Below are 26,506 nucleotides of genomic sequence, written 5' to 3' on the forward strand. Positions count from 1 at the left end.
GATAGATCTGTGTTGCGTTCAGGGACTCCTCGGAATTTTTTGCATTGGCTGCATTCAAGATAGAGAAACAGACTGAGAAGATAAGAATTTGAGATATATGTTAATTAATGTGTTAATTAAATGGCAGAGAGTTGCAACAGAAGCAGCGATGTGGTTAAAAAGTTTGTTTGTTTTTTATTTAACAAATTTAAAGTGTGTTAAGGCTCTTAAACTCGTAAATATGTGTTGTCCAGCTCGGATACCATGAACAAAAAAACGCTTTTCTACATCCCAGGTTTGATCTTTGGTGCAGGCTTTCTAAATAACCTCAATATTCCGACCGTCCCTGAACGCGTCGTGGTTTCACGGTTAAATGCAGCCTGTGCTCCCTCCGGTCTGTCAGACTCATGTTCGGATGGAGAGCAGCTCCTGTCCGCCAACACTAAACTTCAGAGCCCTCCAACAGGTGAGTAACACCGTTTTCAATGAGGCCGACATGTTTTAACTTAACTTATACCGCAGTTTGTGCAGCACAGGGGACATTTCATATCGTTTACACCGTCACAGGGACATAAACACAACCTGGACGCCTTCACGTGTCTTTGACATTTAGCTTCTGGTGAGTTGTTGCTGTTTTAGTTTAGCTTCTCTTCTCTTTTGGTTTTGAACCGTGTTTAACAAATACAGAAATCATAAATCATGTCCTGACAATCACTGAGTTGGTCCGCAGCTGATTGGTGTGTTGAGGGTTAAAGTATAAATAGTGCCTTTGAATGAGTGTCCACTTGGATTATCTCTTATTTTATTAATTAAACAGGAGGAGATGATGTATTCAGACTCTATATTTAAGAAAAAGTAGATATATTACAATGTAAAAAATTATCCTTATTGTAAATATGGAGGTGTTATCAGCTAAATGTACTTAAAGTATCAAAAGTATAAGTAATGTATCATCTAGTTACTTCTTTATATACATTTAGGTGGTTTTATCAATAAAAAAAGGCATCTTATGTAAACAAGTCGCATGTTCGCTGTGTGTAAAATCCATCTCACTAAAAGTAACTAGTAACTACAGCTGTCAAATAAATAAAAAGTGTAAAAAGTGCAAAATTTCTCTGCTTAATACAGCAAAGTAGAAGTAAAAAGTAATGTATACATGGAAAAACTCAAGTAAATTGCAACAAAATTGTATTAAAATGTTCTTGAGTAAATGTAATTAGTTACATTACAGCTTTTCAAATAAAGTTAGCAGTTAGTTGTAACCAATTTAACTACTATATACCGTATATATACATTTTGGTTGCTAAGATAATAAGACTGTATTGTGTTATGTTTGTGTGTAATCCGACTCTCCAATGTAACTAGTAACTAACGCTGTCAAATACTGTAAATATAGTGGTGGAGTGAAAAGTGAAACTAAGGTTTAAGTAAAAAAGTAGCATATAAATGTAAAATACTCGAGTAAAAATTCAGTAAAATGCATATGAGTGCACAAATTGATTATTTAGTACATTCCCACCCTGCAAACAAACCAAGCATGAGAGCAGCACTTTGATATTTACCATTTTATATGTATTTTTTGTTGTTTTGTCTATAATGAGGCATTATATTTTATAAACTGATCTTCTGACTGCGAAGTAACTAGTAACTATAGTTGTCAAATAAATGTAGTGGAGTAAAAAAGTGTCATATTTTCCTCCAAAATACAAGTTAAAAGTAACAAATTAATGGAAATTACAACAAAATGTACAAAAATATAGTTGAGTAAATGGAATTAGTTACATTTCAGCCGTGCAAACAAACTTTTCAAGTTAGCACCATTTTAATGTCAAGCAAAAACATGCCTATTTACAGCCTGTTCACAACTGTGCTTACGTAAAAGCACTTACTTACATTTATACATTATCATTAAACAACACAGCAGCCATTTAAAGCAACAGTTACAGAAACAATTCAATCTACACACATTTTGTACCTTTTGAGGAAAAAGATGCAGTTACAACATTTAATTTTTCATTAAGTGGCGTCCATAACAGTAGAAACACCCAAAACGTGAGCCTGTCTGATGTGAGCTGATGTAAAGGTCACATCCTTTGTGTTTACTCTGGTCTATCTTTGAACGAGTGACCACTTCAGGGACACTTGGAGCGTCTGGGCTCTTCAGAGGCTTCTGTCACACACACGGACCTCCTGTCAATAACAACAAAGATCCCCCCTCTTGTCTTAACAACTTCAAAAAAAGCTTTGGCTGACACACACACACACACACACACACACACACACACACACACACACACACAGTGCTTTGATGGTGCTCGGTACAGAGAGGTCAGGTGGGACTTTGCCCTCCCTCTTAAAAGGTCAGTGAAAGGTCTCTGGCGTTGGCACATGGGCTTGACCTTCCTTGTAACTCCACATGTGTGTGTGTGTGGACCGGGTGGCATTTGAGTACCCGCGGGTGGTTTCAGATGGCACCCTGATGCCTGCACACATAAAAGTGTGTGCTCAGAGACAACAACAACAACAATAAAGTCTGTTTATTCTCGCTGAAAAAGATCAACCATGAGCGATTCCCCGGCTTCTGTTCGTCGTCCTCGATATTACAAAACAATAAAATGAACACAAAATCCTCATGTGTGGAAAAGCACGTAAGACCTCACCAGCAGCTGATTTACCGCGTTTAAGCTGCTGTTTTCAAAATAATAATCAAAGGTTTAACAGTATGAAGGGCAGCCGCTTGTTTAAACAATGACCCCTGTGTGTTGGAAATCCTCTTACGTGTAGAGTACAGTTACTTCATGAAAAAAGAGGGAAAGAAAAGAGGGCACGGACGTGTAATCCCCTTAGGACCTCATACTTTGAATCACATCGGCTCAAAACATATACAGCGTTCAGTGTCTTTTAATATGTGACCTTTGGCGTTAAAAATGTCTAAAAATAACTCAATCTCTGTTATATATGTGTGAACATAATCCCAAATGTTCAAACCCAGAGAAATCTGCAATGTTACTCAAGGTAACGTTGTGTGTACCCTGTCGATTTAACCTCCAGGTGAGAGAGTCGGAGAGCGTGGAAGGAAGTCAGCAAACGTGACTTAATTTGAATAGAAGTTAAAAGCATCACCTCGTCTGTGAACATCGGGCCTGAGTCATGTAGAGGCTGTTAACACGCTACACACTACAGTCTTTTGATGTCAGCTATTTAACTAACCCTGTATTGTGAATCACATCACATCACGTGAGCTTTTCCTGAGCATCATACTGGCCTTCTGCTTCAAACCTGTGCCACATATGCATCAAACATTAATTGGTAACAACCGTCGTTAATACATGGTTCATTTATAGTTAATCAAACAACGAAAAAAAACATTTATCAAGCAATTGTTTGTACAGTTGAGTAATAAGTGGTTGATAAAGCATTTCATTGTTTGTTAACAGTGAAATTACTATTTACTAAAGTTAATTAACTGTAAATGTACTATATATTATCAAAGTGTCGCCCATTCATCGACTTTGACGGTCAAAATGAGTAGAAAACAAGTGTATGAACTTGCAGAGAAACTGGAGTGTGCAGCAGCAACAACCTTCATTTGGAAAAGTTTCTCTCCGTCAGATGTGAGTGGACAGCGGAGTCTCGTCCACTCACATCTGAAGGAGAGACATCATTCCTTTGAGGACAACAATGTAAACATCTTGGCCAGAGAAGACACAGATGTTTTGAGAGAGGAGTAAAGGAGTCCATCTATGTCAAACTGGAGCGACCGTCTTTGAACAGAGGAGGTGGCCTGTGGCATTACTTATCACCCTCCTACAACGCAGTACTGAGTTCCCTCCACAGACAGCTTAACAACCATCACACCTGGGCTCACCTGGCCTTAGCAACCCACATGAGGGCGGTTCGGTTAACGACCCACAAGTGGCCCTAAATTTCAAACTAAACAGTTTCAAACTAATTTCATGCACACGTTACATGTTCGCTGACACAAAATACACTTTACCATACGTTGAATCATGCTCAAAAGCACGTTTTTTACACATTACTGAGAAATTAAAACATATGAAACCATTACAAAAATGATTTCGTTTATCATGTTTAAACTCAGTCCATAGCTGTCTAATGTGCAGTTACACAAACCAAACTACCACTTGAGTCAGACTCGGGTCAAACACAAGTTTCGACCTCTTCATCGCATCAGATGATCTAGTCATGTCATTACACAGAAGTATCAGAGTGGGAGCTTGTGGTTTCACTGAAGGTACACCCCGAGTCCACCACAGACCAGCAGCAGATAGCAGCAGCAGAAACTTCAGGTCTTTTGCTGCCATTAACATGAAATAGGTCAAGTTATTAATGTTTTATGATGCTAATAAATCAATCTGATTGCATCGCTGAGATTGTAAACACAGCAGTAAAATAGACTCATATATCAATATCGAGTAGTCTTAAATATATAATTAAAAATGAGTTATGCTGATTAATGTAATAATTCATAATATTTTGTTATGTACAGCTTCATCAGAGCTTTTCTCTGCCCACCTTTTTTTTAAATGTAGCCGCGCAGCCGCGTTTTGAGTTGATGTTTTTCAGTCTTTGTTTGCTCCACTCCACCTGTGAAGCTTCAACATGAAAAATAAAGCCACCCAGAGACAGGAAGTGTGGTTACCTCCTCGTAACTTAGGCACCGGAAGTTTCACTCCCCCCTGCTTCAGCACAGCAGGTTCAAAGTGCACCGGAGGCTGCAGCTCTGCACATTTCAGATGTTTCAATCTGTGTTGGTACGAGGAGGGTGTGTGTAGGTGTGACTCTGTGCGTCAGAAATTCAATATTATCGACTATGTAGATGTCGGTGTAGTGAAAAAATAAGGTATTTTTAAAAAAAAACTAATAACCACTCATCGCAAGAGGACTGGTCCAAAAGTTAGAATCACACAAAAGTGAGGAGTCCTTAGTTGATATGATGAGCTTCACATTATAATTGTAATTAAACTGGATATAATTATACTCCAGTGAGTCAGCACGAAAAAACAGCAAAGCCTATAAAAAAAAGTCAAATGTTATTAAAGGTTAAACAAGGCTACAGCTGTGTCCTGGTTTCATACCATGTGCTTATTGTTAACAGTAATGTGGTTTTAAGTATTTAGATCATTACCTCAGAAAAATGACAAAATTACCTATAATTCACCTTGCTATTGTGCAGACTGAAATAACTTGAGCTTTGCGTGTGGAACAACACACGACAGAAAAGGTGAAAGAGTCGTGTAAAGGGCAACGCAACACACACACAAGTTGCTTCGTCTCTTTTGTGGTGAAAAACAAAACACTTCGAAAGAAAACAGTCAATTCCCCCACACACACACTGCATTAATACATCGATGCAGAGTTTATAAGTGTGTGCAGGAATTGATTTTGTTTCTGTGGAGATGATGCAGCTGCAGCTGCTCCAGCTTTTCAGACGTTTGCATATTTGATATTTAATATGGTAGAAAGGCTTATGCTCTTCACAGGATGTGAACAACAACACTGTCCTCCTCATCAGAGCTGAAATGCTAGCTAGCTTAGTTTTGGAGCCTCTCGTCGATGAGTAGATGCACATTTCCTTCTGCGTGGTGATACGGCTGTCAGAAAATAGTCCCTACATGAAACTGCTCACGACAAGTGGATTATCTTGAGCAACGAGGTCGTGATCTCTGTGAAGAGACATTGCTGTTGAGTTTTCTTGGTGCTTTGAACAAGGATAGAGCAATCCAGGGTTTAAGTTTGCAAGCGCTGCCAGCGATTTACGGCTGAAAAAAAATGTATATGCACAGAAGATTCAAAGGACGTAAACTCCAGCTGCAGACCCGCGCTTTTGCTCGACAGATGTCGATAAGAGCCCGAAACGCTGAAGGCGAAGCAGACGTCCCTCGGCTAGTTTATTTTTGAAAAACAAGTGAAAACATATGTCCGGTAGTTGTAGATATTGGCTGTCTAGTTCATCTAGTTTTATTATAATTGTGAGAAAGTGGACATCTCTACCTGACCCTTTAAATGAAGTATTAATTTGGCTTTAAATGGAGCAGCTCTTTTCAAACTCTGTATTTTTTTTCTATAATCAATAGATGTTTAATAGATGTTTAATGTTGGCACAATGTCTTGGCTCAGTATAAATATTTTATCCCTCTACTGTAGCCTACTTAAAATATTTCTGAGTCTATTCCCATGACGCTGACTCAGGGTCAGCCAAGGTTTACAGTAAAGAAGGTGACTTGTGCCGGCTTCTGACGACGATGACCATGACAACAAGTATTGCGAACTCAGGCGCATGCAGTCGTGATCTGCGTTTAGTATTTCAGCTCTATTAATAGTCGCCTCCCAGCCTCCTCTCCACCACCACTGGGACTGACACACACACACACACACACACAGACACAGACACACACACACTCCAGCAGGCCTCAAATATCACATCGACCGTCACCAAGTCGAAGATCGTGCCACCCAAACTGCTGCAGTAGAGGCAGCACGAGTGGTTTCTGTGTTTGTTTTTGTGGTTAATTACACAAAGCGAAGTTGGAGGCATTTTCTGAGGGATTATTTTGTTTCTTATAAAAAGGTGTTCAGAGGCTGCTGCTGCTGTTTACAAGTCCTGGAGGTAAGGGTGGTTTTATTTTAGCTGCGTTCAGGTTCAGAGGGCTGGTTTGCTATCTCGCAAAACTCCTCAAACATTCTCCTGTCCTCACATGACGGACACTTTTGATTCGATTTTTGCGTATGAGGAGAAATCTTGCTGTAGATTTAGTCTAAAACCCTGCTGTCACAGCCAGCTGGAGCACATAAAGTTGACAGTTTGCAGGGAATCTCGCTCAGCTCTTGTGGTTACGGTGTCACGGGTGATGAAATATCTCGCTCTCTTTTTCTTTGTCTCCGTCTCTTCCTCTCTCAGGTTGTTTAAAGGGCGGAAAACAGCAAACCTTGTCTTCTGCCTCCTCCTCCTCCCTCTCCTCCTCCTCCTCCTCCCCTGACAGCCTATCTTTCCTCTGGAGGAAAACGGGCCAGTCGGCGTGCACTGCGGTGGAGGAAAGGTGGTGGTGGCTGACAGAGAGACTCAACCTATCTCCAAAAATCAGAGAAATCTCATCTCTTTGCAAAGAAAGGGCATCGTCGCAAGGTTTCCTGGAGGTTTTTTTGGATTTCCGAACGTAAGAAACCTGCAGCCATGTCGCCTTTCCTGAGGATTGGGTTCTCCAAGTTTGAGATCGATCCGGGTCTGGCCTACCATGAAGAGGTGCTCAATGCATACTGTGCTGTTCACATGAAGGAGTCCATTGAAACAGGTCAGTGACTATGCAAACGGCTAATTAGATCAATGATTCTTGTGATTGAGTGAATAGTTTCAAGAGGCCAAGGTTTCATCTTCAAATGTCCAAACTCATCAGTTAATGATAGAAAACAGACCGAAGCAGCAAATCCTCACATCTGAGAAGCCGGAACCGAAAGGATGTTTGTCGTTTTTGCTTGAGAACCTGAACGACTGATCGATTGTCAGACTGCTTGGTAGCTACTTTTCTGTTCATTGATTAATTAATTAATTGCTTAAACACTGTTTGTGATGTCACCACACTTGGTGCAAATATCTCTTTTATTGAGAATCGTTGTGTTTACATTGTGGGATTGATTAAGACTAAGATGACGCAAGAAAGACTTTTATGGCTGCAACCAACGGTTATTTTCAATTTCGATACATCTGCCGATGTTTCTCTGGATTAATCGATTGATCGTTTGGTCTATAATGTCAAAAAATAGTGAAAAATATCCGTCTGAGTTTCTCAAAGTCAAAGGAAGTGTCTTTATATGTCTTATGTCATTTAATATGATATAAAGCAGAGAGAAGCAGGAAATCTCCATATCTGAGAGGCTGAAAACACCAATTTCAGCCATTATTTTTCCGTCAACAGACTAATCGATTTGTCTTATTAATCGTCGCAGCTGTAAATACTTTAACCTAAAGTTTATCTAATGGAGTATTTTGTCACAATATCAATTAATACAGTATGTTGTAGTTGTGGTAACACCATCATCCTAGGTTTAAGTGTCGTAGTAGAGCTGCAAGTCATTTTCACTTTATTACTATGATCCAGAGGATTAGAGTAACATTACAGATGTTGACATGTGTTTCATTTAAACTGGCCGAACTCAGCTTACGGCAGGTTCCTGATCTGCAGCGTATAAAAGACAGAATCGTATTGAAATACAAAATAGAAACAAAAACTAGACAGCAAAAATCAAAGTGTTACACAGACACCACAAAGAGAGGACTGCGAGTTATGTGAGTAAGATGGTGTACGTATGCGAGTTCAATCAGTGGTCGCAGGTGTGTCCGTCCATCAGTTAGTGTTTACATGTCTGTTTACATGTGTAATGGAGGTTGTTGCTTTTATTTAACATGTGATCTCAGTAGATGTATCAGAAATCAATGAGTTAATGAGTAATCGATTAATTGTTGGAGTCTCATTCATTGGTTTCATCTTTTGAAGTGGTGGTTTGCGTCTCTTCTTTGACTTACATGATCGTTTTCTGATGATCTTTTGCTTTTTGACCTCAGACTGTGAAAAAATTGTGACTAGCATGTTTTGTTTTTTTCTGTTTTTGGACATTTTACATATAAAATGATGAATCAGTTATCGGGGAAAATGTTGAAAGCATCAACATCTTTATGTGATTAATTAGCCAGTTGGAGAAGTTGTTGTTGTTGGAGATAACTGGGCTTTTTTCACTGTCTTGCGTTTTCTTGACTTGGCGTTTTTGTATGATTTGCACGTTGTTTAGTACTCTAAAATATGTCCGACAACTACACTGTGTTTATGAGCTAAAACAAATAATATATTTGCTAGTAAAGCCGATTCTGAAGCACCGTTTCAGTCATATGCGCTGTTTGATGTTGTCTCAAAAGGTCGACTTTAATCTTGAAATGTTAAATTTATTCACGACTTTTCGACCAGTAGTAAATGTTTGTTAGCTTCAGCCTGAACTTAAACTCTGGTTTTGTTGTCTTTTCCACCCTGTAAAGTAAAACAGTTTTTTGTGGCAGTTCAGTTAACTGCTCCCGCAAACATCCACTCTCATTCATATACATTTATTGCAGTTACATGCTCTGAACTGATACCGACAACATGAAGCAGTAACTCTTTAATTCCACTTCATGAAAGCTTTTACATTCACTCCTGTAAGCTCCATATGTTCACTGGCTCTTTTTCTCAGAAAAAAAAATAAATTCCTCTGCAAAGCAGGAAGTGATGCATTTTATGCTCAGTTAAGCTACAACAGTGGGTGTATGGAATAAATATAGAAAAGTAGAAGTAGCATGTCTTTGTAGGCTTTGTTAGGCAGTCGATGACTAAACTATAACAGAGGTGTCACAGATTCTCTTTAAATATTTGTATAAAAATATGGTTGTAGTATCCGCAGCTTATGAGGCGATTAAGGCTAAGTATACACACTGTGCATGTATATATAGTGTCGTACTGTCAGGAGAGCTGAGGTATAGGATGGCAGGCTCCATATGACGTGTTGACGAATGCGACAAAGATAGAACTTTAAATGTAAGAGGCTCCATTTTATCCTTCTTTTTTTTTTTTTAAAAGATCTTCATTGTGGCCGTTGATTCACGTTCATTGTCACAACTTTGGGAAACTTCCCAGCGTGATAACAGACTGAGAGCAGATATCTTCGTCCTGCATCTGGCTATCTTTAACCACTGCTGAGCATGAGTGCAGGATGGAGACTAAAAACAGAGTGTCGCTGAGGGGAAAGAGGAGGGTTTCTGATGTTTCTTTTCCTCTGCAAAACCACAAGACTGGTCCTCCGAAGCAGCACAGAGAGGCCCTCTGTGTGTCTATTTCATTTATACTACACTGACTCACCCGAGGGGACGGTGTCATTTAGTTTCATTTCACTTTAACACAGATAGAAGCTGAATGACACTGACTTGAGAGAGAAAACGCTGCAGGACTACAGTACACAATACTCTCATATGCTGACACGGCTTAATATTGAAACTGCCATCATATAAGATGATTAAAGTGGAAAAATACTTGATTTTACCTCAGTTTCCCTTTGAAACTGTACAAAAACAGCTTGAGTGACGCCTGCGTTTTTTTGCTGGACACGTTGCTTCTGAGTTGGTGAAATTTAGAGCTGATGATGAGAAACTCCCCGGCTGGCAAACAAAAAAAAGGAGCTCCCATCAGGCGCTCACTGCGGGTGAGTTCATCTTCAAGCAGAAGTGATGGAAAGCTTCAATAAACAGCTTTTTCCTTTGAAGTCCTCCACAAAGTTAAAAGTGTTCGGGCTCTTTTAAGCGCGAGTCGTACACAGGACTGCAGCTTTAAAGCCGAGCAGGCAGTATTTTTTTGCCGTCTTTGGCCAAAGATCCTATAATAACCTCTCAGCATATTATAATTCAAGTCATCAAAGAGAAAAATAGACTTGTGCACCTCCTCTTGGCTCTGTTTGCAGGCTTTAGAAAAATCTAGCCGCTCTGGTCTCTCATGTCTGTGCTGCAGTGACTCTGGCCTTCAAGCACTCAGCAGATCAGAACAAACTCCTTGAGGTTATTTTCAACCAGGGATTCGTTTGGTTTTAAACTCACTGTTCTCGCCTTATTGAGCCGAGACAATTGTGTTTTTTAAGTATCTTCTTTTCATCTTTGTCTCAAAAAGAAAAAAGAAAGAAAAAGAAGAAAATCTAGCTGGTGATGGGAGACTTTTCCGATCACAGGTCATTAAAGAGAAAGTCTCAATTCAAGGTAGAGATGCACCATCCACTTCTTTCCAGTTCGGATTCGAATCCGACACCTGAATCTGGATATGTTGACATCTATATTGACACCGGTACAGTACTAGTCTGTCCTGACAGTGACCCTGTTATTCAAGTCTCCCTCAAAGATGTAGAACTGTGACGGTTAAGTTCCTGTTGCTAATAAAGTTTGAAAGAAAAGGAAAACAGTTCATGTCGAGGAATATATAATCGCAGAAGACAGTCAGTGTGGGCTTTGACATTGGACTCATCAGATTTATCTTTATGGACTCATATTTTAAGTCTCTGAAAAGGCCGTGCACATTAAGTCTGGATTACAAAGCTTCTGAAAGAGATATGATTGAACCAGAGCTCTGCTGGCACGCCCTTACTACTGAGCTACTAATGATATTTAACTTCAGCAACGTTACATAATGACACCATCGGTGTTACTTTCACTCTGCAATTTTGTCACCGGGCACGAAATCTCCTGAGAAAATGCAGGCTGACGGTGATTCATTCAGTCTGGTACCATTTCTGTCTGCTTTCACGTCTCCATTAGAGAGTAAATGAATGAATATGTTGTAAACGACGGTGTTTCTGCTTTAATGACTAGAGTGGTGTAGTTTGTAGTCCACATAAGGTCTGTGGTTACCACAGGCTGAAGATATTTACACGCTTTGTTCTACGACGTAAAATACATCACTAAATGTCTAAATGAGACTACAGTACTACACTAATATAGACCTTTTTTTGTTTTGTTTGTCTATGAGTGCTCATGTTACTGACTCTTAGCAGTTTCCTTTTTTTGCTTTGTTTATATCGGCCTGGTTTAATGGGGAACACCGTGTCACTGAATTCAAACAGTGGGCCATTCTTGGTTAACTTCTACTTTTATAATACAATTTAAATGAGGCAAACTCCTGCGATAAGTCTTATCAGCTCAAATGCTGCTGATGGTGTAGATTTTATTTCAGATTCTTGTATGAAGAGTAACCGGCTTTAATGTCGTGTTTAAACACCTTTGATAAAACACCTTCAGTGCGTAAAAAGAGGCGGATTCAAACTCCTTCAACGCAGCAGAGAGATCAGAGCACACCTAAGTCTAAATGCCACTTTGGTGCTTTTTCACAGAATAACACAGGAACTGACTGACACCAAAACATCTCACCTCTCGCTGCATAACGCTGCAAGGAAACTCACAAAGTCTGATGCAGCCTGAGTTGTCTTGCCGAGGAACAGACACATTTTCCTCTCCGGGTGCTTTAATCGGCGCAGACGGCAGCTGCCAGAGCCGGTGATAGCAGATGAGCCGATGATGGAGAAGGCCGCAGGCAGATCACTTTGGGAGTAAAAAGGCTTAGCTGGCTTTATTGTTGAAGCGGCGGGATGGCATGTGGCTGTTATGTAAGTGGATATTTTGGAGGTTAATGCAGAGAAAAATGGGCAGATGTCAATTATAAAAGCCAGGAATGTTTTTTTTTAATTTTTTTCTGGGCGTGTGACACGATCGAAAATCTCTCAACGATCAAGGTCTGCTAGTCAGGTGGACACATTTTCAGATGGTATGTGCAACATCCTGCCACGCAAACTAAAAGTGTTACCCAGATCTGAAACATCTAACGACACTTGACGCACACACATCATGAAATTACCATATTTTAATGTAAAGGCATCACGCAATCCAGCTTTAAATGACAGCTCGGCACTGCGAAAGAGCATCTAATCCCCAGAGAGTGACACACTATACATTCATCCTATTTGCTCGGATTAATTCCTGGTGTCGGTTTCCCTCGCTGGCAGGAAATGTTCCCATCTTCCGGATGTTAATAATGACAACTTGTGAATTAAATCCCTAAAGGATGAGCCTGGTGATATTCTATACAGTTGTTATCGTCAACAAATGCCAGAAAAAGTATTTAAACCAAAAAGTCGCTCACCTGTCTGTGACGCTCAGCTCCGAGCTCGTTTTTTTTTCACTCTGGGGATATAAATATTTCAAAACATGCAATAAAGTTGAAAACAGGCGACAGTGGACGTGAGCAGAACATGAGAAAATCTGTCTGACGCGTCACGGGGGATGCCAGACAAATGAACTAGCTGGGTCATGATGGCCTAATCACTTTTAAGAAAGGAAGTAGTGGCTGGGGGGCCCTCAGTGGATTAAAAATATAAATCGATCAAGGTCAGTGTGTGCTAAGATTAGCGGTATAAAAATGCCATCCTGCACACTTTGAAGTTAGTTGTCTTAGGCAGCTGCGTCTGGGACATCTCGGTTCTGTCTTCGCTGAGTCCTTGTCTAGTGTTTTCTCTCTCTTCTGACTTGAGGTGGCTGTGAGGTCTCATATCAGACAATTACTTTAAGTTTCATAAATAGGTCCTTTAAGCCGTATCCATCAAGTAATAGAGTAAAATATATTCTATTCCATTAGAGAAGAAAATCCACCACAGAAAAAATCAGTTTGATTTCTTAAATCTGTCTCGAGTAAACCCTCTGATCAAACAAATCAATAGACGGTCTCTGAAAAAGAAAATAAACCTAATAAACATCTTCGCCGCTGTTTGAGTTACATCTAGTACCAGTTAGTTGATCGTCAGGATAAGTGTCTGGAAATGCAGCCGCAGGCTACCGGTAAGTTAGCTCTGTCATCTTTGATGTTTTTTTTTGTTTTTTTTATTCATGCACGTAGGTGGGGGAGGATAGAACAAAAATGCTGGTGGGGAATCGCCAGTCTTGCTTCTGAGCTCAATGTTTGAAATTCAAAGCTCATTTTGATCAGATACGACTAAAAATGACCACAGAAATAAACCAGTTTTCCAATTTCACACATTTGAGTGATGCAAACATCCCATCTGTCTTTCACTGATGCTTCTTATTGTCCCAATATATGCTTCAGGTTTTACTCACAAAATTAAACAATAACAGCCATTGATCCACTGTCAGTGGCACTACTGTACCGTGTAGCTCTTTTCCTCGTTCCTAACAGTACTTTAAAGTGGTCTTCCACAGAGGCAGAATGAGTTGGAGCTTTTGTTTACTTTCATATAATAATATCAGTCTGCGTGCCACACGTTAGATATATTATCATGTTTTATTGAAATCTGGTTAGCACATGATCAGACCCTTTGACTCTGCCGTCAGTGGATTAGGATCAGGTCTTCCCAGGATGTCTGATCACAACTCCGAACATCATCCGAAAGTTTAATTTTAAGCTCGTCATTGATCTGTGACACAGTGGAATAATTTATATCAGGCTTTGGCGACAAACACATATAAGTAGGATCATGTGTGGTTGGTTTTTAAGAGATTTGTTGACGATAAGGGAAACACAGCATACACGCGGACTCATTCTTTGAGTGCCAGTAACACAGAGATGTTTAATTTGCTGACGCACAGGACTTCTAGGAATTGAACTGAAAGTCAAAGTGAAAATCACCGCTTTATTTTCATCTTATTTCCCGTCTGTTACAGACAAAAGGTCAAAGTACAGAGCCAGCCAGTGAGGAGGTGTATTGTTTTGTTTTTGTTTTTTGCAGAAAAGGGCCAAGTGTACAAGCAGAAGAAGCCCACCATGTACCCGCCGTGGAGCACCACGTTCGACGCCCACATCCACCGCGGTCGCATCATGCACGTGATGGTGAAGGACCGGACGGCTGAGCTGAAGTCAGAGACCACGGTGGCTCTGGACTCTCTGGCAACACGGTGCAAGAAGGAGAACGGCAAGCTAGAAATTTGGGTTAGTGTGTGTGTGTGTGTGTGTGTGTGTGCGTGTCTGTTTGTGTTTGTACTCTCGGACCAGCTGTTTGGCTGTTTCAGCAAAAAATCCAGATGGGCTGGCTTACTTTTGGGTCAAAATACCAAATGTTTCAAGTGGTAATCCACCTTTTAATCATTAAAAAAAAAGAGAAACAGAGCAGTGTCTGTTTGTGGTGCGGAGCGTCGTCACCTGCTCTGCACAGAAAATGACCTGCGAGGCTTTTTCCTCAGAGACGTTTTCACTTCAGCAGGAAAAGCACAGGTGTAATTAATTAACATCACTGCTGGCTCGCTCCCACGCACAACAGCCTGGAACGAACTGGAATGAAGCCATTGTTAATGTTTTTTATTAACGACACCTGTGCTGCTGTCCTGCTACATTACATGTCACTGAAAAGGTTTATACTGTGTCTTTGAGGGCAACACGGTACGAGAACTTTTAACTTTTCTTTTTTCAGGTTTTTTCTCGTAATGTACAAGAAGTTACATCGTCTCATTAACTTGAAATAACTGTTTTGTAAACTGTTTTGTAACATCTGTTTTATGAACAACCAACGAACAACTGTATACCAGAATTTCCCTTCAGTGTTAAATGTGCTATTCTTTAATGACCTTGTGAGCAAGAATGATTCATTTAAGAGTTGTTTTTTGACTTCATGCACAAAACCTCGTCGACAGAATGGATGGGATTAGGTTTCATTGTCTATTTCATGTTGTGACAACACTGTGCTCATGATCTGTTAAGTTCAGGCATAAAAACCACTTGGTCAGGGTTCGGAAAAAAGATGATGAGTCATTGGCTCAGAAATACCCGTTTTTGTCACCACAAAATAAAAATATCCAGTGGTTTCTCAGTAAGAAATGTTGAAATGCTGTCTGAGCTGTCGTCACTGGTTTGCAGCCGTGTCGCCTGTAACTCCTCCACCATCCCCTCCACCTCCAGATATGACAGTCAGGTCATAAAAAGTAATATGAACAGGACATGATGACACGTTTTTGTAGAAACGCCACTATGGTACGTGCCGACATGCAAATGTGAACATATCAGTGGTTTGCAACTGGCGACTGGGGCTACCCACGGTAGCTTTAAATTAAAATAAGGACATGTATCTTTCTTTCCATGCTAAAATACATTGGGGTAAGACTATGTAACTGCACAGACCCCAGTTAGAGTCCAGCTGGAGACCGTTAATGCATTTAATCCCCCTCTCTCTCTATTGTACATCGTCAAAAAACGCCCCAGAAATACTTGAGTTCCTTGAAATCCAGGTTATGGAGGCCATCACTGCTCAGGCTAATTACCCAGCCCTCCGTCAAGTTTATTTTTAACTAATTAGAGATTAAAAACAGATCACACATCTTCCGTGAGTCTCAGCTTTGAGTGACACCAGAGGCTTCATGCCAACTGTCTCCGATACCAGACGAAGAATCAAACAAACACATCGAAGAAGATACGAATCCAAAAAATCTGAGTGTTTGTACGTGCCAACTGTATGCGTCTGTGCGGTCGAACAGCATTGCGTACGCTGTCCGTCACAGCTCATGCATCATCATCATCGGCATGAATCCACATCCTTCCCTTTTTCGTTTTGAATGTTTTTCTCATGAATTACTCTTTTCCTAAAACGCGTTTCTTTCTGTTTTTCTTTTTGTTTCTTTTTGTCTCAGCTGGACCTGAAGCCACAGGGACGTCTGAAGATGGAGGCTCGGTATTATCTGGAGAAAAGTGGTGAGTGCTTCAAACTCAACTCTCTACTACCCTCCTGTGTTTTAATGAGCCTTAATCGTCTCGGCCTGATGACATTCTCTCTAACTAAAAATAAGACAAAAATAATTACAGGGTGTCTGTGCGCTTTGTATTATATCCTCTGAATGACGTTAACACCATGCCGAGGCCTGAGAAGCAACTAAACGCTAATAGGGAGAAGTCATCTCTTGTTTCTTTAAATAGACCCAGCAAACAGGAAATCAGTGCTCAGAACAACAGGTGGCAGAGAGTACTGTGACAATTTGATCCGTGCAACTTCCTCCTGAACTACATGAAAACACACACACATACTGTACAGGTGCAGCTTGTAAACGTGTAATGAACTGTGGCTTAAAAGACTGATGATCTTATAAATCCCATTCATTTTTAAGTGAGCAGCAGGATCGTTTGATAGTTTCGGGAAATGCGTTCTTCTTTCCAAGATTGAGAGGAGAAGATCAGCAGCTGGGCTGGGCTCAGTGTGGGGGGGAGGGTGAACTCGATCTATTTCTTGGCTGTCAACAGCTGTTCATATCGACTCTGCAAAGCTTCCTGAATGATTTCATCACAGGGAGGTTGCCAGATTTGGTAACATTGTGCTTGTACAGAGTTCATGGATTAAAAGGACTTATTCCTAAGAAAAAATAGATTTTTGAGTTTCACTTCCAACTTTTCAAAAACTGACGCTTTGGGATGGCGGCTGGCCGACACGTCCAAAATCAACTTTTCTTACAAAAAGGTCCTTTAAGGGAGAATGTTAACTCTGTAAATAGGCCTAATTGGGTGCTGAATTGGCATAATTTTGAACTATAGACAGAGCCAGACTAGCTGCTACCTCCTGCCTGCAGTCCAGCTCTTTTTTTACAAACGCACGTTTGTAATTTTTGCATCTAGGGGTCTTTTAGTTTAAACAATGAAAACAAAATAAGTAGTTTAATGATGTCATGAAGTAGTGTGGGATCATTGGAGTTGTTTTCTGAGGCAGAAATGTTCATGGACAGGGTATCATATACATAATAGCCCCTTTTACATATGAACTCTGGACAATATCTAAAGGATCAGGAGATTCTGTTAGAAATGCTCTGTACTCTCTGAGGGATGGCACCTGGGTACGAGCATGCAGGAGGCAGGATATGATACTTCCCTCGTCACTGTCTGATGTATTATCTCATGTTTCCCTGGTAGTGATAGTGAGAGGTGACCAAATGAAACTCACCGTTACCTTGAATAATCGTATGGTTTTCTCTGGGTTTGAATTATGTTCATGTTGTCCTAAAATACACATGAACATACTGTACACCCAAAGAATGGGTGGTGTTTCACCCAGAATTTAATTTGGATTTTACCAATTTGGCAAAAAATAAAAAAATATTTGCCGCCCATTAAAGAAGTCATTCCAGCTTAGCTGCATCTTCTAACTCCTGAAGCATTTATGTTAAACTGCAATAATGGCGCTGCAACAAAGAAGACTGACTCTAACATACGGGATGTTAAATAGTAACTCGTTGGTCAAAGGAAACTTGATGTTGGTTAGAAACACTTCTCCATCCACAAAAGGTGAGAAATCGAGGTGTGAAATCTGCTTGGCAGTAAGCAATCAGGAAACAAAGCTGAGCCCAACAACAATACATGTCTTCTGAATCTGTTTTCTGTTTTAATTAAAGTTTGTATGATTTGCTTCAGACGCTGCAGGTCAAACTGAAGGAGACCAAGAGACCGAACCGGAGAGAGAGGGTCTGTTCGCCCTCCACCAGCGGCGAGGCGCCATCAAACAGGCCAAAATCCACATCGTCAAGTGTCACGAGTTCAGCGCCACGTTCTTCCCTCAGCCGACCTTCTGCTCCGTCTGCAAGGAGTTTGTCTGGTACAAAGCAAACTGAGACATCACAGATCACCCTGATCATCCTTTTCTTCATTATCATATTAATCATTACACCTGTTTTTATCCACCACAGGGGTCTCAACAAGCAGGGGTACCAGTGCAGACGTGAGTGTCACATTATTTTCCACTGAACTCATGGAGGATTTAAATTACTCCTTCTTCTTCTTCCTCATTTCTTACTGTGTCGTCTTCGTGTCTTTCAGAGTGCAACGCGGCCATTCACAAAAAATGCATCGACAAAGTCATCGCCAAGTGCACCGGGTCGGCCATTAACAGCAAAGAAACAATGGTGAGTGTGTCATTGTTTCATATTAATGCCACAGCAGCTGATGCAGCATGTGTAAGAGGTTTGTAAACTTGTGGTTATAATGCTTACTAACCAAATAGTCGCCTTGTGCAGACGTATCATCACAGCAGACATTCTTCGTCTGGCTTTGCTGCTTTTATCTTCTCGCTCTTGTTTCACTTCCTCCTCAGCCTGTCGAGTTCACATGAAACCAAAAGAGAATACAAAACCTCATGTTGTAGCACAAAGTGTAGAAGGACAGACCCGCCACCCACTGTTTGGAGACAGGAAGTGTATCTACTACTACCGCTCGAGGCTTTGTCTGGGCTTAAAGGGACAGTTCACCACAAAATCAGAAATACATATTTTTCCTCTTACCTGTAGTGCTCATTATCCAACTAGATTTTTGGTCTGTGTGCAGAGTTTTTGAGATATTGGCCGTAGAGATGTCTGCCCTCTTTCTAATATAATGGAACTAGATGGCGGAGTAACTGGGTCATGATACCTGGAAAGGGACATTTTTGGCACCTTTGAGCACCACGAGTCTCTATGAAAAGCTGTATGATGTGTGATGTGTGTTTCAGATCCACAAGGAGCGCTTCAAGATCGACATGCCTCACAGGTTTAAAGTCTACAACTACAAGAGTCCGACCTTCTGTGAACACTGTGGCACTCTGCTGTGGGGGCTCGCCAAGCAGGGGCTCAAATGTGAGGGTGAGAGGCTGGAGTTTTATCATTTCTGTGGTATTTATTTCACTTGTTGTGTCAACAAACTGGACCTCGTACACACTGACTGACTTGCTTTATGTTAACGCTGTCGATAACTAATGTTGTTTCTGGATTTTGCCGTCTATATGACAAAATGGCTGATCTGACACACTAATAGTAGGACTGAGGTAGCTGCAGGTTTCTGTGCTGAGTCATTAGATAAAAACAGCTACGAGCGACTAGTATAAAAGCAAATATTTTGGATATAGCACCCTGTACAACCACCACACCGTTCTTCATTAGAGCCTCAGTTCAGACGTGGAAAAACTTTAAACTTGAAATTGAAACTAAAAACAAGAAACCAGAGAGGAAAATGTGCGAGACGAGGCAGAGCACACTCAGAGGTCAGTAGATTTAGATAAGGTTTAATGAAACTTAAGTGCTAGAAACGTTTTCTCAGCCTGTAACGGAACATTTAATCCTTCAGTTTCAGAATCACCAAGAGCAACAACTATTTAGTCTCCAGCATGACATTATATACTTCCAGCAGCTGTCACAACAGTATTTCCCATCAGGAACACACTGCAGCTGTCACAGCAGCTGGAAGGAGCAGCGTTCAGTGTCAAAGTAAACCTATTCTAACAGAAGCCAAAACACTGCTGCAGTCAATGTGTACGAGGCGTTGATGTACAGTTTTTGGGTGTATGTGATGTTGGCGGTACGTCAAAGTCATGCGTTGACCAACTAGGAGAAAAACATCTTAATCTAGTTATATCTTGTATGGAAGTAGCTTCAGTTTGTTATATCTCAAATTATGTGTGAAAATATGTGGAGTTTAAATCGAAAAAATAATCAAATCGTAGTGACAACTCGATAAAAAGATGAATTGATGAATTAATCCTGGTGGCTTTTTTGCAGATTTGCAGGTTAGCCAACATAATACGCACCAAAGAGTTCAACAAGTTCAGGGGTAAAATAATAAACATTAAATATTTAGAAATTCAGTTTGTTTGAAAAGTTCGGTTTCTCAAATCTGTCCTGAGTAAACCCTCTTCCCAAACAAATCAATAACAGATCTCTGACAGAGCTAATATCTGTGACGCTGTCTGAGCTACCTCCGGTACCGGTCAGTTGATCGTCTTCTTGCAGCTGCAGGCTACGAGCGCAAGTAGGCGGGTTGGAGAGAAAAAAGACACTGGGAAGAAAGAAAGAAGAAATTGAAAGCTCACACCCCTATACATTATAGATACAAAACTGTGTTCTCAAATGTCACATTTTTATCACACACGATGAAGTGTGGTAACGCTTTGTTTTCTGTGCAGAATGCAGCATGAACGTCCATCATAAGTGTGAGAAGAAAGTGGCCAACCTCTGTGGGGTGAACCAGAAACTGATGGCTGAAGCTCTGGCCATCATCGAGAGCAAACAGCAGGTAACCAACAAACCTCTGTTCTCTCAAAATATTTAAAATGTTTACCTTTGCAGGAAAGTGCTTTCACCTTTATTATGGTGAGCTTTTACCTAAGCAAACTGTTTCCTGATCTCTCAAGATAGTGTAAATGCTGTTTTTTTTAATGCTGTTTTTTTATTTATGTGTGACAAAACAAATGTTGGATCAAATCCCAAAACCCTCAGTCTGATGCTGGTCCTACCTTTTACCTTCAGGCGCGAAGCATCAGAGAATCAGACATTATTGGTCGAGAAGGTCCAGTCACTGTTAGCCAACCGGGAGTGGTGCGAGCTCCGTCTGGGTTAGTAACGGGTGTAACAACCACAGCTACACCTGCAAGCAAAGGTACACAACCTCTAAAATCTTCATCCTCAACAAGACTCTCACTACTTCTTTTCTTTTTGAATATTGGGCATCAATTTTCCAGTTCCTGCTTCCTAACCGACCTGCCTCCTCCTGCAGAGCCACAGGGGGTTTCATGGGACGGACCGCCTGACATCAGCAGGCCACTCGCTGAGGAGGTGTCGGATGAGGAGCCTCTGTACGCCGTTCCCAGGAAGGATCACCACCCCAAGTTCAAAGTTGATGACTTCGTCCTGCACAAGATGCTCGGGAAAGGCAGCTTCGGAAAGGTACGCACAGGAAGTGGTCTAAATGTGAATATTTTCTGTTTCTTAGCATTTCTTAGACACTCCCCAACATTTTTTAACCTTTTAAGAGTATAAGATAGCAGGGAAATTCACTTGTTACAACAGCTTAAGAGTGATGAGCATTTTCTGACACTACAACATTAATGGAGGAGCTAAACCAACGATTTGTTTGCCTTTAGTTGCAGCCGTATTTTTATATTTCTATTTTGACAGTGTTACAAAAAACACTTGTTTGATGTTTATAAACATGCAAATGTTGTGGCAACGCACTGGGAATTCACCGGATCAGTTTTTCTGCATCATTTGTTTACATTTTAGATTAAAGAATAAACTGCACACACAAACACATTTTTGTAGTTATTAGAAATAAAGAACATCTTCAAGGAATTACTTTTTCCATTACAGCTCCAAATCAGCACATTGCATGTCTTGTGGTCTGTTGTTCGTGCAGCCAGTTTCCACAGAAAAACCACTGAGATCTGGATGCTTTGATGCTGGTGATAGCAGTTTGTTTTTGCTGTGTTTACAGGTGTTTTTAGCCGAGCTGAAGAAAAGCGGGCAGTTCTACGCAGTGAAGGCTCTGAAGAAGGACGTGGTGCTGATGGACGATGACGTTGAGTGCACCATGGTGGAGAGGAGGGTCCTCTCTTTAGCCTGGGAAAACCCTTTCCTCACGCACCTTTACTGCACCTTCCAGACAAAGGTAATGACCACGCACACTCAGGCGCTCAGAAAATCATCTGTGGACATTCGCTCCGAGCTCTGACCTCTGACCTCTGACCTCTCTGCATGTCTGTGTCCAGGAGAACCTCTTCTTCGTGATGGAGTATCTGAATGGAGGAGATCTCATGTTCCACATCCAGAACTGCCACAAGTTTGACATGCACAGAGCCACGTATGTATAAATGGCACAACATCCAGCATGCTGAATACTGTTGCTTCCTTCTTGCTATGAATCTTTCCCTCTCTCCTGTTTTCTTCTACAGCTTTTACGCAGCTGAGATCATCTGTGGTCTCCAGTTCCTGCACTCGAAAGGAATCATTTATAGGTAGAGTCTAAGTATAAACCAGAAACAGAACTGAAACTGTCGACGAACATTACACAAGAACTGAGAACTGATTTCTGTATTTGTGTACGTCTTGTGTATTCGTCCTGTAGAGATCTGAAGTTGGATAATGTGCTGCTGGACTCTGAGGGTCATATAAAGATTGCAGACTTTGGCATGTGTAAGGAGAACATGCAGGACGACTTGCGGACGTCCACCTTCTGTGGGACACCAGACTACATCGCTCCAGAGGTGAGCACACACACCTTTTCATTCTTGACATGTTATTTAAGGCTAATTTAGAAAAGCTAGCCTGTTTAAACAGCATGTGTGTGATCTGTGTGTCAGATCCTGCTGGGTCAGAAGTACAACAGCGCTGTGGACTGGTGGTCGTTTGGAGTGCTGCTGTACGAGATGCTGATCGGTCAGTCTCCGTTCCACGGCCGCGATGAAGAGGAGCTGTTTCAGTCCATACGAACAGACAACCCTGTTTATCCACGCTGGCTCACCAAAGACGCCAAAGACATTCTGATCAAGGTCAGACATGATTTCTGCTTTTTTAAACTGGTGAATTGACTGCCTGTATGTCAATTATCAAGCACATCTAAACCAGCCACGTACGGTTTGTAATCTCTGGTGTGTTTGCAGCTGTTTGTGAGGGAGCCTGAGGAGCGTCTGGGAGTGAAGGGGAACATCAGGCAGCACCACTTCTTCAGCAGCACCGACTGGAACGCCCTGGAACAACGACAGGTGGCGCCACCCTTCAGGCCAACTTTAGTAAGTAGAGTAAAAGCAGATAAACAGCAGGGTCTCTCTTTTCCATTTTTCAAACATCTTATACATCCACTTTTTGTCGAGGGAACCAGAGGGATGCTAACTTCCGGGTTGGCAAAAATACGTCATCCCTCCAGCACTCTATGGTTGTGTGGGAACATCCTACAAAAAAATAAGCTTGGAGCCACTGGTGTATTGTACATATCAATGTGTGTATTTAAATATTATCCCTTCCTCCCTCACAGTCGTCGCCCAGTGACTGCAGTAACTTCGACAAAGAGTTCATCAACGAGAAGCCGCGGCTGTCGTGTGCCGACCGAACGCTCATCAACAGTGTTGACCAGACGATGTTCAGAAACTTCTCCTTTGTGAACCCGGGGATGGCTCGCATCACAGCACGCTGACCGAACCCGACCAGCAACCTACTACCTACAAACACGTCACAACCAGCACTTACTGTAACTGAATCAAACTGCAGAGACTTTAGACCGTGAATGTCACAAAACGCAACTGTATTCATAAACAATACAATACAATAGTCACTAAGAGGATGTCCGAGGTGTAGCACATACAACGCAACCATGACAGGAAATTTGTCGTCTGACTTTTCTGTCTCTCTCCGTTTTAAAAATTCAAATAAAAACAAAAATATCCACATCTTTACATTAAAAAAATGAACAAATCATCTCGATTAACTTCAAGACAAAAAAAAATCAATTCCTTAAGTTTAAAAACATATAAGTAATTACCTTTAGACTTCCCCCTTACAGTATTTAACCCCTTAACTTGCCTTTGTGCTTGTCAGGATGTGTTTATCAATAGAAATGTATTAAAACTAACTTATGGTGCCTCATAATAGTTTATGAATTTACTTCTTCAATTAAAGTAAACTGAGATATTTGGTTAAACCAAATTAAATCTATTGTCCCATTATGGCATTATTTCCTATCCTATTCCATAGCTTAACCAGTCCTTTACCTCCATGTTGGGTACAGATGTTAAAAATACATTTTAACAGCTCTTTGTTGTGTAAATAAATGTAATGTAATTCTGTGGATATACTGCACTGTCAGGTGGATGTACTGTAGATCTGTTAATGTATTACAGAGTTCAATTACAGAGTTTTTGTTTATGTGTGTTTACGTGTCTGTCGTACCTCAGGAGTTTTATTGACGCTGTCGGTTGGATCAGGTACTTAGATCCCAGCATACTGTAGTTTTTATTGTTCTCTTCATTGTGAATCCTGTACAATAAAATCAGTGTTTTGTTTTTTTTAAATCGCGGTCTGTCTTGTTTCTGACTAAGAGTGGAGGTGGAGACAGAAAGAAGAGCTGTGTCAGTTTTTCCACTTAAATATTTCTTCCCTTTACCATGTATGTGTTGAAGTTCAGCAGATTTACTAAGAAATTAAGCGATGATCTCATGTATGGAGGACTGAAACTGCCAAAATCAGCAATAAGTAAATATAAATAATTAGCTCAGTAAATAAATCAACAAATTGGCGACTTCAATCTCTGAACTTCTACAGTAGTTTCTCTGAACACCAGCTAATGCGACCACCAACTGGGACAAAACAGGCTTGTAAAGCATGTCGGTTGCAATAGCACCTCATTAGCATTACTACTACGCATAGCATTTAAACAGACTACCAGTGAAATGTGCCACCTCTCTTTTTCCAAGTAGTTCCTCATTTGAGTGACCTCAGTTGACATCATACCTCTTCTCAGTAAACGGGACAATTAGGTGTTACGTTTGTGGCATCATTTCCCTTTTAGATTCCTTGACTCACGCTATTTTATGTGAAACTAATTTGGTGAACACTCTGACTGTTCTCAATACATCACAGCATTCCTGTGGGTCAGTGAGTAACAGGGTGAGAAATAAGATCAGAACGTTTTCCCATAAACTCTCAGTTGTGTTTGGCTACTGAAGATATAAAAATGTTTGTTTTCACCATTATGAGGTTGTAAAGACATGAAAATAATAATGTGAATGAATGCAGAGATACTTCTAAGTGCTGAATCATAGACAACGTTTCACCTCTCATCCAAGAGGCTCTTCAGTTCTGACTAACTGGAGGGGAGCTTCAGGCTTTTAAACTCGTCTTCAAGAAACTGAAACCCGTCCAGTTGCCTACGATACAGCACTCAGAACTACCATGACCCTTCATCAAAATGCAGAGATACCTGATGGCATGAGAAAAGGGATAACACACGTGATGGCTGACAGGTGCAAAGTTAAAACATCTGAAATCAAAACCATCCATACAGTATGTCCCTGGAGGATTACTGGATCTGGACCTCCATGCTAACACTTTGACGCATCACAATGGAGAGTACTAGCAGGAAAAATGAAAAACCAGCACGGCATGATGAGTGAAAACAGCCTTGTCTTTGAGAACTGTTGAGCACATTTCATGTTTCTATCAACCGCAGTGGTTTAAACATGAAGACATGAGAATGTATAGCTCTTGAATCAACTGTAGCCTAACAACTGGGACTAGCTAGCTTAGTTATCTAACTTTATCCCAATAAAGGCTAACTGCTCTGTAGCTTCTCATGGGTAACATTTAGGCTGTTGATAACATGATACATGTCCTTTTACAAAAGTAGAGTAGACAAAAAGTATAGTTAGGCTGCCGTTTGTGCCTCTCACACATCTTTTTACATTTGAGACACTTAGCAACATAATGCTAACTGTTAGCTGAGAGCTAACTATATGACTCGTTTTACTTCTACATGTTACAACTTTTAAAAACCAGGGAGGTCAACTGACGACACTTACCGCCATTTTGAAGACATTTCCACCTTCTTAAAAGACTCTTCTGGCGACATGTAAGGTCCAAATAATGCATCCACTGCACAGTAAAGATCTGTAACTGGGCTCAGAACCTGCAACCGTTTATTAAACAAAACAAAGATGGCGGCCGGAAGTGACATATCGGCTCGGCGCGGACTTCTCGCTCAGGAAAACAAGGAAAGGTTTTTCTTCTGATGCATGAAAATTTAAAATAATGACGGAGAGAATTACTACAGATTCAGTTGTATTATAAATAATTAATAATCGATGTTACAATCTTTAGTTGAAAAACAAATTAAGCAACTTAGAAAACAGGTTAAAATGTCTTTGTCTTTTTATAGAAGCCCATTTCTGCCGGTTAAAGAAGAAAAAGTGATAAAAACTTGATTAATAAATAATATTCCCATGAAAAAGTCATACTTATGGGATGGAACGTTGAAATTATGACATAAAAGTCTAAATAATTACATGCAAAGTCATAATTATGATATAAAAAGCAATAATTTTGCCTTTAAAAGTCAAAATATGGGCTAAAAAGTCAAAATGATCAGATATTGACATTTGTATCTCATAATAATATGTCATAATTTTGACTTTATCTAATAATTTAGACTTTTTATATCATAATTATACCTCATTTGAATTTCTCCTATGG

General features: G+C 40.6%; 1 protein-coding gene and 1 long non-coding RNA gene across 7 annotated transcripts; one reads left to right on the top strand and one right to left on the bottom strand.

Annotated features, from left to right (window-relative positions):
* The first annotated feature begins 368 nt into the window (after window positions 1-368).
* Window positions 369-24,295, top strand: prkcq (protein kinase C, theta). Of its 4 annotated transcripts, none has more exons than XM_084346063.1 (18): window positions 369-445; window positions 6,902-7,292; window positions 14,290-14,489; window positions 16,178-16,238; window positions 17,940-18,120; window positions 18,212-18,243; window positions 18,342-18,427; window positions 19,009-19,138; window positions 20,455-20,564; window positions 20,798-20,927; window positions 21,045-21,214; window positions 21,762-21,935; window positions 22,036-22,127; window positions 22,219-22,281; window positions 22,392-22,530; window positions 22,627-22,815; window positions 22,927-23,055; window positions 23,298-24,295. In XM_084346063.1, the coding sequence occupies exons 2-18, from the start codon at window positions 7,175-7,177 to the stop codon at window positions 23,454-23,456; spliced, it is 2,163 nt and encodes a 720-aa protein (XP_084202189.1). In that variant the 5' UTR covers window positions 369-445; window positions 6,902-7,174; the 3' UTR covers window positions 23,457-24,295. The 4 variants fall into 4 exon arrangements, with proteins under 4 accessions (XP_084202189.1, XP_084202192.1, XP_084202190.1 ...); XM_084346064.1 differs by lacking the exon at window positions 369-445 and adding an exon at window positions 6,361-6,610; XM_084346066.1 differs by lacking the exon at window positions 6,902-7,292 and having other exon boundaries at window positions 370-445.
* On the bottom strand, window positions 18,048-25,978 carry LOC311252684. 3 transcript variants are annotated; one of them, XR_014621570.1, is made up of 5 exons: window positions 25,837-25,978; window positions 20,785-20,915; window positions 20,248-20,327; window positions 18,519-18,616; window positions 18,048-18,132 (listed from the first exon to the last, which is right to left on the bottom strand). It is a non-coding gene; the product is annotated as an uncharacterized lncRNA (long non-coding RNA). The 3 variants fall into 3 exon arrangements; XR_014621571.1 differs by lacking the exon at window positions 25,837-25,978 and adding an exon at window positions 21,029-21,117 and having other exon boundaries at window positions 20,792-20,915; XR_014621572.1 differs by lacking the exon at window positions 25,837-25,978 and adding an exon at window positions 21,029-21,117.
* Window positions 25,979-26,506: the final 528 nt, after the last annotated feature.

This window comes from Pagrus pagrus (assembly GCF_965226575.1).
Source record: "Pagrus pagrus genome assembly, chromosome: 23".
Classification (NCBI taxonomy): domain Eukaryota; kingdom Metazoa; phylum Chordata; class Actinopteri; order Spariformes; family Sparidae; genus Pagrus; species Pagrus pagrus.